The 12,506-nt window shown below is 40.9% G+C and overlaps 1 protein-coding gene across 1 annotated transcript in view; it reads right to left on the bottom strand.

Annotated features, from left to right (window-relative positions):
- The window catches only part of UNC79 (unc-79 homolog, NALCN channel complex subunit), a 142,632-nt gene that overhangs the window by 25,755 nt on the left and 104,371 nt on the right, over positions 1 to 12,506 (bottom strand). Inside the window, exons 41-43 of the mRNA XM_063290266.1 lie at positions 9,832 to 10,005; positions 8,816 to 8,884; positions 6,939 to 7,049 (exon numbers count right to left, since the gene is read on the bottom strand). Of these exons, the coding sequence (XP_063146336.1) occupies positions 6,939 to 7,049; positions 8,816 to 8,884; positions 9,832 to 10,005 (354 nt within the window). The remainder of the gene's footprint in view (positions 1 to 6,938; positions 7,050 to 8,815; positions 8,885 to 9,831; positions 10,006 to 12,506) is intronic.

Genomic DNA, 12,506 nt, shown 5'->3' with positions numbered 1-12,506 from the left:
GTGTGTGAATATGGACATCTATATCTATCTATATCTCTCTGCATATACAGAGTATATCCAAAGTCAGGCCCCATGGACAATTTATTATAAAAATTACATTAAATATTTGAATTGGTGGCCATTTTCTTCTAAACCCTCCTTACTAGCAGATGATCCTCCTTATTGATTGATGATCTTTGAACATTCCTAAGTACAGTAACATTTTCTTTGATGTTCACAAATTTTAATGTGGTGGTCTCCTTTAGGTCATCTACTGGCCTGTGGGACTTGGCTTTTGCTACACTTTATTTTTGTGCTTGTACATATATATCCCTAGGTAGATGTTTGGATCCTGAACATCAATCTATTTCCCTTTTCCCTATCGCTTCTGTGACAACTGATATTCTGTTCTAGAAGTCCCAGAAGTTCCAGATCAAATATGGGGAAGGAGGACAGAGAGGCTGCAGGTGGAAACAACCATTGGTGGAGACAACCTCTTTCTTCCATCAGTGAAATATCAAAGTAGAGGAGTTTCAATCCTGATAATTTAGGATCTCAGCTATAGAATATAAATGAAAATATTAAGCCAAAATTGAATTGAAAGAAAGAAAAATTGAAATTGAAAGAAAAAAAAAGATGGACCCTGAGAGTAATCCATACACTATAATATATCCAAGTGGGTAGGGTAAGGGAAACAATATTTTGGCTTGCAATGTAGTTCCTATAAAATTCAGCTTTGGTTGCATTTGTGGCACACTGACGAAAGTGTGCCAAAACTGACAGGTATTATCTATACAGCAGGCAATGCTTCAAGTTGCATAGATATGACTAAGTCTAGTAACTTAAACTATACTCTCTCAATTTTATTAAAATTAGTAAAAATTAGTATTATATTAAATCCTCAGTTGATCCAAGCCACTGTGGTGATGGTCTTCTGGTGGCAACTGTGACATATGGAAGAATACACCATAGAATGTAAGAGGAAAAAATGGCAAAAAAAATGAATTAATGAACAGAATTAGAGAAAGAAAAAAATAGTTATGTGGTGTGTCTGTGAAACTAAGAGAAAGGGGAAGGATCATATGAATGAATGAATGAATGAATGAATGAATGAATGAATGAATGAATGAATGAATGAAGAATAAAGTCAATGAATGTATAATGCATAAAGGGAAGTGAAGGTATAGATTTAATTATGAATGGAAAGACTAAAATATATGTCAGAAAATATGAATTGGTGACTTCTAGGTTATTGTAGGTTTGCATGAAAGTAAGAATCCATAGAGTGTTGACAGTTACGTGTTTCACTCCAGTGAATGCTAATTATGGAAGAGCCAGGAATGAATTTGGGGAAAAATCGTGCAACATTCTGAATGGGGGAAAGTATTTTGTTATATGACATAAATGGATGGTTAAGAATGAGACAAGAGAGTACAGAAAAAGTAATGAGGCCCTACTGAGGCACAAAATAAATGGGAATGTGACTGGTGAGCATCAGTTTAGAAAAAGTGTTTTTTTAAAAACCTAAATCTCTTCATACAGACACATTGAAAAGGAATGTATCAAAAAGCACATTGGATTTGATTGTTCATGGTGAAAAACTGATAGAATTAGTGAAGAGCAATGAGAGGCTCTGAATGTGGGACAGACTACATTTGGTAGTTTCAAGAGTGGATCTTGGGAAAAAATGGACATGGAATCAAAAAGAAAAGAAATAAAAGCAACTAGAGTGAAAGCAAAAAAACTGTAGGAAGAGAAAGCACAAGAGCTGTATAAAAAAGATTCTGGGTGGGTTACAAAGTTAAAACTCAATCGTTATAACCCAGCATCAGAAACAAAAGATAATGAAAGATACCCAAATGAAGCCATCAACATTAATAATTAGTCGCTGAAAGCCCACTGAGCAGGTCTGTTTGTCGACTCTGTGGAAAGTCTGTAAGAAAGGCACCTGTGCCCGCTGGGGAAGGGTGTTCTAAAGCAGGGGGGCTGCTATGAAAAACCTTCCCTTTTCATTCATGCCAGTATTAGAAAATAATCTCCCAACGTAAGGAGACAAAAAGAAAGAGGATGTGGAAGCCACTTGGAATAAAGTGAAAAGAAGTTTCAGAGTGCCATTGAAGAACACGAGAAAAGATGTTTGGCAGAATGAGACTGTTAGCTGCTTCGAGCCTTTGAGGATTGGGTGTCATGCAAACTGTTGTGGTGGCTGTTCTTAGCATGTGTCCCACTTGATTGCAGGGTCTACCTGTTTGCACTGCACTTGCCTAGTTCACATGGAAAGCCATCAATGCATGATGGGACAAGGAGCCCAACACCATTGGGGGTTGAGTGGGAGTGACTGGCCAAAGGTCACCCAGCTGGCTCCTGTGCCGAAGAAAAAAATTAAAACTTGGGTCTCCCCACTCCTAGTTAACCATTATGCTATGTTGGCTTTCTTGAATGGCATATAAATAAAATAAGGTAAATAAATAAAATGATAACATGAAAGAGGCTGTGGAAGAAAAAATGTATATAAGAGAATAACTGCTGTCTCATTAATAATATGTCACAATTATTTGCTCCAGCATGAGGTCCCTTGGGAAAGTTGCACTTTCAATTCCTAGCATCTTCATTCAGATGATGCTTCTAACTGAAGATGCTGGGAACTGAAGGAGCAACTTCTATGATCTATGATCAGGAAAGTGTGAGAAGCTGCCTTCTAGCACACCCTTTTCTTAGATTTGTTCAACTAACCCAGTTTTGTCTGCCCCGTGTGATGGGGTATCTCTGATTTTTCATGTCTCTGCACAAAAATGGGGCTATGTCGGCCAGATTGTTTCATATCTAAATTATTTTTCTGTGTGCAATGATGGAGCAATTTCCCATCCTTTTTCAAGAAAAAAAATTAAATGGTATATAATCCTACTAAGATTAAAATACCAAAGTCATCAGAGAAATCCTGCCTTGGCAAATTGATACGCAATATGAGATTATTACCCAGCCTTTTGTGGTCTTTGATTACTAAACAAACAAATAAGTGTGTGTGTCTCAGTGTGTTCTTAAACAGAAGGCTTTCACCAGAGGTTGCTCATTTTTCCTAGATAATAACTGGTCAAGAGCAATCCTGGGTGTGTCAAATTGAACTGGGCCCTAATCTGTTATTTTAACCACTATCCATGCTAGTTTTCAGTGGATTGGATGCATTATAGACCCTTGTGATGTGTTAGGAGAAAGCTAAATATTTCATTATCATCCACTTCCCATTAAAAATCAGTACCAAATGCAAAATAAGTGTAGGACAGCATCTACAAAGCCTCTGGAATGGAAATACAAAGAAGTATATATATTACACTTTTGCAGCATTAACATCAGATCATGATACTTTTATCCCAAATTCATAAACGCAGTCTGTCACATGATATACAGCTCTTGCTGCTATTGTCACATCCTGATATGTATTTAACAGGATGTAAGTCCTTCCCTTCAGCAAAGGATCGTTACCTTGTCGTGGTGCTGGAGCTTGAGCACCTCAATGATGCCATGAGCTAAACCGTGAAGGGCCACCCAAGACGGGAAGGTCATGACAGAGAGGTCAGACTAAATGCGATCCCTGGGGAAGGTAATGGCAACCCACCCCAGTATTCTTGCCGTGAAAACTAAATGGATCAGTACAACCAGAGATACGTCGGTATACCATCGGAAGGTGAGACCCCCAGGTCGGAAGATGGTCAAAATGCTACTGGGGAGGAACAGAGGATGAGCTCAACTAGCCCCAGACGTGATGACGCAGCTAGCTCAAAGCCGAAAGGACGGCTAGCGGCCGACGGTGCTGGTGGTGAACGGCGAATCCGATGTTCTAAGGATCAACACACCATTGGAACCTGGAATGTAAGATCTATGAGCCAGGGCAAATTGGATGTGGTTATTGGTGAGATGTCAAGATTAAAGATAGACATCCTGGGCGTCAGTGAACTGAAATGGACTGGAATGGGCCACTTCACATCAAATGACCACCAGATCTACTACTGTGGACAAGAGGACCACAGAAGAAATGGAGTAGCCTTCATAATTAATAGTAAAGTGGCTAAAGCAGTGCTTGGATACAACCCAAAAAACGACAGAATGATCTCAATTCGAATTCAGGGCAAGCCATCTAACATCACAGTGATCCAAATATACGCCCCAACCACAGATGCTGAAGAAGCTGAAGTAGAGCAGTTCTATGAGGATCTGCAGCACCTACTGGACAACACGCCTAAAAGAGATGTTATTTTCATCACAGGAGACTGGAATGCTAAGGTGGGCAGTCAAATGACACCTCGAATTACAGGTAAGTATGGCCTGGGAGAACAAAATGAAGCAGGACATAGGCTGATAGAATTTTGCCAAGACAACTCACTCTGCATAACAAACACTCTCTTCCAACAACCTAAGAGACGGCTTTATACATGGACTTCACCAGATGGACAACACCGAAATCAGATTGATTACATCCTTTGCAGCCAAAGGTGGCGGACATCCGTACAGTCGGTAAAAACAAGGCCTGGAGCTGACTGTAGTTCAGATCACGAACTTCTTCTTGCACAATTTAGGATCAGACTAAAGAGATTACGGAAGACCCACAGATCAGCTAGATATGAGCTCACTAATATTCCTAAGGAATATGCAGTGGAGGTGAGGAATCGATTTAAGGGACTGGACTTAGTAGATAGGGTCCCGGAAGAATTATGGACAGAAGTTGGCAGCATTGTTCAGGAGGCGGCAACAAAATACATCCCAAAGAAAGAGAAAACCAAGAAGGCAAAATGGCTGTCTGCTGAGACACTAGAAGTAGCCCAAGAAAGAAGGAAAGCAAAAGGCAACAGTGATAGGGGGAGATATGCCCAATTAAATGCAAAATTCCAGAGGTTAGCCAGAAGAGATAAGGAATTATTTTTAAACAAGCAATGCACGGAAGTGGAAGAAGACAATAGAATAGGAAGGACAAGAGACCTCTTCCAGAAAATTAGAAACATTGGAGGTAAATTCCAGGCCAAAATGGGTATGATCAAAAACAAAGATGGCAAGGACCTAACAGAAGAAGAAGAGATCAAGAAAAGGTGGCAAGAATATACAGAAGACCTGTATAGGAAGGATAACAATATCGGAGCTAGCTTTGACGGTGTGGTCAGTGAGCTAGAGCCAGACATCCTAAAGAGTGAGGTTGAGTGGGCCTTAAGAAGCATTGCTAATAACAAGGCAGCAGGAGACGACGGCATCCCAGCTGAACTGTTCAAAATCTTGCAAGATGATGCTGTCAAGGTAATGCATGCTATATGCCAGCAAATTTGGAAAACACAAGAATGGCCATCAGATTGGAAAAAATCAACTTATATCCCCATACCAAAAAAGGGAAACACTAAAGAATGTTCAAACTATCGAACAGTGGCACTCATTTCACATGCCAGTAAGGTAATGCTCAAGATCCTGCAAGGTAGACTTCAGCAGTTCATGGAGCGAGAATTGCCAGATGTACAAGCTGGGTTTAGAAAAGGCAGAGGAACTAGGGACCAAATTGCCAATATCCGCTGGATAATGGAAAAAGCCAGGGAGTTTCAGAAAAACATCTATTTCTGTTTTATTGACTATTCTAAAGCCTTTGACTGTGTGGACCAGAACAAATTGTGGCAAGTTCTTAGCGGTATGGGGATACCAAGTCATCTTGTATGCCTCCTGAAGAATCTGTATAACGACCAAGTAGCAACCGTAAGAACAGACCATGGAACAACGGACTGGTTTAAGATTGGGAAAGGAGTACGGCAGGGCTGTATCCTCTCACCCTACCTATTCAACTTGTATGCAGAACACATCATGCGACAAGCTGGGCTTGAGGAATCCAAGGCTGGAGTTAAAATCTCTGGAAGAAACATTAACAATCTCAGATATGCAGATGATACCACTTTGATGGCTGAAAGTGAAGAGGAACTGAGGAGCCTTATGATGAAGGTGAAAGAAGAAAGTGCAAAAGCTGGCTTGCAGCTAAACCTCAAAAAAACCAAGATTATGGCAACCAGCTTGATTGATAACTGGCAAATAGAGGGAGAAAATGTAGAAGCAGTGAAAGACTTTGTATTCCTAGGTGCAAAGATTACTGCAGATACTGACTGCAGTCAGGAAATCAGAAGACGCTTAATCCTTGGGAGAAGAGCAATGACCAATCTCGATAAAATAGTTAAGAGCAGAGACATCACACTGACAACAAAGGTCCACATAGTTAAAGTAATGGTGTTCCCCATAGTAACATATGGCTGCGAGAGCTGGACCATAAGGAAGGCTGAGAGAAGGAAGATCGATGCTTTTGAACTGTGGTGTTGGAGGAAAATTCTGAGAGTGCCTTGGACTGCAAGAAGATCCAACCAGTCCATTCTCCAGGAAATAAAGCCAGACTGCTCACTCGAGGGAATGATATTAAAGGCCAAACTGAAATACTTTGGCCACATAATGAGAAGACAGGACACCCTGGAGAAGATGCTGATGCTAAGGAGAGTGGAAGGCAAAAGGAAGAGGGGCCGACCAAGGGCAAGGTGGATGGATGATATTCTAGAGGTGACGGACTCGTCCCTGGGGGAGCTGGGGGTGTTGATGACCGACAGGAAGCTCTGGCGTGGGCTGGTCCATGAAGTCACGAAGAGTCGGAAGCGACTAAACGAATAAACAACAACAAGTCCTTCCAGTGGATTCCTTTTATCTCTTAATGAGTTATCTTAAATCTGGAAACAAGGAGGTCAACTTAAATTTGCCCAACTGTTTAAAATAATTGTTCTCAAAGTTTCATCTAATCCTAACTAGAGGATTATAGAATCCTTCATTTTTTAAAAAATACAGATTTGCCTAGTAAATTTCTGTTCTGCTGGAAAGAACAATAATGTGCATGTTTACGTGGAAAGGTACTATTTTCACCTCTCTCCAACGAATTTTTAAAATGTGTACAATTGAATTACCTTTGTGAAAGCTCGGTGACATAAGCCACACAGTTCAATCAAATAAGCCAGGGTAAAGATGGCATTCTGAATGACAAAGCTCAGCAATTTTGAAAATGGCTCCAGCAGACTCTGTAATGATAATAATAACAACAATAATCATAATGATGTCAGAACATTTCCATGCCTCAGCAAAATGCACAATGCATGTATTATGAAATTTTCCATCATAACAAAGCTTTTACTTTTCACTTGGAAGGTGCAAGGCTGTGACTGTCCAAGCTGATTCATTCTAATGGCTGATACTCAGGAATTTCTCTGCCAATACCTTGAATGAACTCCTGGAGGATGTTTCAGGGGAAAATGGAACTTTTTCCCCTGTGATAGTCACTAGATAAATGTAGAAAGTTGGCTCATACTGCTGGCCTCTCTCAATGGAAAAGCAAGCCACAGCACAGAGAGATCATTTATCCCACTCTTTTGGAGAGTGAAGGCTTCAGAAGCTTCTGGATTCTTCACAGCGTCTCAACCACAATGCTTCACAGTGAAGGCAGATCCACAGCAATCATACATCATCAAGTTATAGACATGCATTGAAAACTGCCTGTAGTCCAGATGGACTGAAGCAGTGTATATATTTCATAAATAAATAAACAAACAAATTAGGGGTAAAATAAAATTCTTCAGAAAGAGCCCCTCAAGAGTGGTTTGGCTAAATTTACTAATTGCAGATTCTTGTTCTGATAATACATCTGATGTCAAATTTAAGCATCACCAGGCATGGGGGTCAGGAGGTGGGGTCAATTGATCATGGTATCCTTCTGGAACAGTTAGGGGATTGAAAGTGGGGAACACTGTGTTATGGTGGTTCTTCATCTGGTTCAGTTCCAATTCCAGTTGGGGGGTGGGGGAAGAGATCTAGTCCAAGGCCTCGTCTTTGTGGAGTTCCTCAGGGCTTGACACTCCCTGCTTCTGTTCAACATCTACATGAATAAATTGGGTGAGTCTCAATTTAATCTGCTGGCAGGGGGTGAAGTCTCATCAATATGCTTATTTATATGTTCCCTCCCTGTGCTAACCAAGTGATGCTGTTGAGATGCTTTCTCAATGTCTGGAGACTGCAGGGGCCTTGATGGGAAATAATAGGCTTCAGCTCAACTTTGCCAAGACCAAGTGGCTATGGATTTTAGGCCCACCTGGATCCAATAACTTGCTCTTTAGTTCTGGATGAGATAGCACTATCTCATATAGAACCAGTGCACAGTTTAGGAGTTCTCCTGGACTGCTAGCTCTAGTTTGAGGAACAAGTGACAGCCATGGTCAGAAAAGCTTTTGCATAGCTACTATTAATTTGATCCACAAAGTGGATGTTTATTTATAGACATTGTTGTCATCCTCGACTGCCATTATATTATTATTATTATTATTATTATTATTATTATTATTATTATTATTATTATTAGGCTGTATTGAGTTTTAATTCTATGGTAGCTGCCCAGAGTCACTGCTGAGAGATGGGTGGCCATATAAATTGAAGTAACAAGGAAACAAACAAGTCCCTCCCGCTTAGGAGATCTTTTCCAGATTAATATGACAAATTTCATTCATTATAACTTTTTCTGCTGAAACAATAATAAACAAGAATTAGTGATGGGAAGTAAGAGAGGTTTATCTAACTTGGGAGAGAAAAACTGCAAAACAAGTATGATATAGGACACTTGTACTGATTCTATTTTATGCTTCAGTTAATTCCTTTATCCAGGAGAACTTTAAATGTACTGTAAAATGTTGGCCAAACACATAGGAGAATAAATACAGATACTCAATGCAACACCTTTAAAAAATTTTTTACTGTATTAGTAAAGCTGTTTAGTTCCCTACTTTTTTTCCTAACTTACCCTGGCAGCGCTACTGGTGGGAATCTTCAGCAAACAGATCATTATCCTTACACTGGAATCTAATGAACACTTTAGGTAAAGGAGAAAGATACATAAGAATTACAAGCCATTCTTCACATGTTCATTCAGGATTTGATAAATGTCAGATTTATCAAAGAAAGGCAGAGCTACCCAATGAGGAAGCACAGAACGGGGCATTCAGCATAATTCCTACTTCCAAAAGAACCTATGTGTTAATTTAAAAAGAGAGAGCGAAACCAAGTTCCTAGCTCTCATGTTTGCAAAAAATGAGTGAAAGCATATGAGTAACACTACTGAACCTTCAGCAACCAATGGCGCAAAGTTGTAGGGTTGGAGCAGGCTGGGCAATTGCCCTCGGTCACCTTCTCAGAAAGCAATGGAAGTCTTTCCCAGGTGCCTACATCTTGCTGCTTGCTGGATAGCAGATAAACTATGATACTGGCAAGGCACAGATACTGGCCAACACCAACAAGGTAAAGATATGCACATTGGGGACTGGTATAGCACATTAACCTGGCAGCACTGGCCAGTGCGCATCCTTAGACAAGGAGGAGTGTTCAACTTTGCACCCGGCTTGGTCCACAGTACCTGGTGCCTAAAGGTGGCACTAGGGAGAATCCTTGGTCCCCACATATGCACTGGAACTGCCTTCTTAATGTCATCAGCCAGAGCAAAGGAGCAGATCCACCTTTGCATCATTACTTCCTGCCTTTTCCATCATTTTTTTTTTCAAGAAAAAAAAATCTGGTGGCCCAGTCAGGAATGGCACCACTGCCCCATCCCATTTCTACTTTCATTTCAACCCCCCAAGTTCCCACAAGCATTAAAAAGAAACAGTTTGACCAAAATACATACATATAAGTCAAGCAGAAGAACAGTTGCCTTATATGTCTCGTGTCATTTACAGTGACTGGCAGCAGGGTTTGCTTCTCAAGAATTTCAGGCACAAGTCTTTCCCAGAACATATCACAGTGGAACTAGTTTGAATAAACTACCTTAAGGGGCAAAACACATGGTAGCTTGGTAAAGAAAGTCTGAAACTGATTGCTGATCGTAGTCCAAAGATTGCTTGGGGAATCCATTGGCAGAGCTTCCATGAATGTAGCAATGTTTTCCAAGCAGCGTAACATTCCACCTCCTGCTGGCAAATTCTTTTTGTTGTTTAAGCCCTAAGAAAATAAGCAAGCCATTCAGGCAAAAGATGTGAAATAAAAATAGCAAGGACTTTTCATTTTGTTTAAAATATGTATATATCTAAGCTCTTATTTCAGATTTCTTCCCACAATCAGCTACAATAGGCACTGTCTTTCTGATTCACACGTAATAGAGTGTATGTTAAGTCTCTTAAGAGGAGAAATATTTGAAGGTGCATATGTGGAGAAAGAGATCTTTCATGTGCATCTGTCCTGGTTCTCCTTGATCATTCAGTGGCCATTGATACCACTGATAACTGTATCCTTCTAGATTGGGTTTGGGGATTAGGAGTGGGGGGCACAGTGTTGCAGGGTGCACCTCTTTCCTCCAAGGCCCAGTCCAGTTGGTGTTGATGGCAGGGTGGGATCCAGCCCTAGATCCTTGCTTTGCAGGCTTCCTCAGGCCTCTTAATGGTGTATACATCTCTACACTGGATCAACCAAGTGATGCCATCAATGTTCTATCTCAATGCTGGAGGCTGTGGGGGTTTGGATGAGGAAGAACAAGCTTCAGAACAACCCAAGCAAGACTGAGCAGCTGTGGGTTATAGGACCTCCTGGATCTGGAGACTTTTCATCTTTAGTTCTGGATGTGGTTGCACTTCCCCAGATAGAATTTGTGTGCAGTTTGGGAGTTCTCTTTGACCCAAGGCTTCTTCTTGAAGAGTAGATGGTAGCCATGTCCAGGAAGGCTTTTGTACAGCTCCAACTTGTGCACCAATTGCATCAATTCCTAGATCAGGGGACCTTTCTCATAGTCACTCATGCCTTGGATTATTTGGATTATTGTATTGCACTCTACACAGGAATGCCTGTCTTGGTTTCCTAGAAGTCAGAGAACTCAGATGCGGAGAAGCCTGCTCCAGATGAATGTCAGCCTCAGGAATCAGGGAGTAAGCAAGCACCTGAGGCTGACTTCATCATCAGTCATCAGGACAAAGGTGCCAAAAGCTTTAATTAGGCCATATCCAGGAGCCAGACTATACCAGCTGGCTAACCTTCCATGACACCTGAACTGCTGGAGAGTTTCTGGACTATGCTTCTGTGTGCTGATTCAGCTTTCAATTCCTTCAGGCAAGCTCCTGTTTCTTTGTAAGCAGCACTGGAGTGTGCATGTTCTTGCACACACATTCTGCCTGCCATTGCCTGTAATTGCTTGCAATTCAAAGTAAACATCTTGAAACTCAGTGCTACGTGTGTGGAACAGGATTCTGCCCTTGATGACCATATGGAAGCTATAATTGGTCCATATTGCTGTGGCATTGGAAGTTATGGGTGCACATGGTACACTCATGTAACAGCATGACTTGACAAGCTACACTAGCTTCCTATTGGCTTCTGGGTGCAATTCAGTTCAATATCACTTATATCCCTTCATGGCAGAGGCTAGGTTATCTGTGCCTGCTCATCCCATGAAATCTAACAGAATGGTCATGTTTCAGGTTCCCTTTAGGAAACAATGTCATCTAATGACACCTAGAAGGTATGTCTTCTCTGTCATGGCACCTGCCTTTTGGAACAGTGTACACTACCCAAGATCTCGATGGCCCCAACCCTGCTGGCCTTCCAAAAGGCCTTAAAAGCTTGTTTTCCCCCCAGGCACTGGGCTAGAATGTTGAATGAGCCTGTCTGATATATGGTTTTGGAATATGAATATGCTGTGATTTAGCCTTGGTTGTATGTTGTTTCATGTCACGTTTCCGTGCTTTTTATGTTTAATGGCTATTTTGTTCTGTGTTTTAATGTTAGCTGCCCAGAATCGCAATTTGTAAGTTGGGCAGCTGTATACATGCCATAAATACATGCAATACTGTAAATAAATGCACCAAATAAATAAATAGAGTCTTATCTAATCCATCTAATGGGATCCACTCCAGGAAATTGTTCAACTAAATCCTTGCAAAGAAGCCCTGTTGATTTCAAGAGGCTTTATTCAAGAAATCTGTATAGGATTACAGCTTGATACACACACTACAATGAGCTACTTCCACTTCTTTTCCTTCCCTAGCCCTGGCATTTGCAACCATCTCTCTAAGTGAAAGGGAACAATGCAATGCCTGAGCGATTGCTTTAGTGATAGCATGTTCCTTCAGGGTTTGTGCCATACCAGATAGAAATGAATGACTATTTTCAAGAGTTCTGGGGAGCAACACCATGGGGGAAAAAAAAGGATGTTCACTCCATCACAACAATGGGCAACTTCTTTTTCAGTCAAGTCCTGCATTTCTCAAAGTAATTTATCTGGGGTTGCATGTTCTCTTTCTTCATTTTACTCCCTGCCCATTGCTCTGCTGGAAAAGGAACAGATATCTCTAGCCAGCAATCTGAATTGCTTTCTTGCAGAAGGATTTGGAAATTACACTAAGGGCTAGATGAAGCCATAGGGCAACAGAATGCCCACTCCTGTGTTACACAATTGAATAAATGTCTTGAGCTTGCTTCAGTACAAGCAAACTTTAGAATGAAAAATGTAAGGG

This window comes from Candoia aspera, chromosome 1 (assembly GCF_035149785.1).
Source record: "Candoia aspera isolate rCanAsp1 chromosome 1, rCanAsp1.hap2, whole genome shotgun sequence".
Taxonomy (NCBI): domain Eukaryota; kingdom Metazoa; phylum Chordata; class Lepidosauria; order Squamata; family Boidae; genus Candoia; species Candoia aspera.
This window is presented reverse-complemented; position numbering and strand designations above follow the sequence as displayed.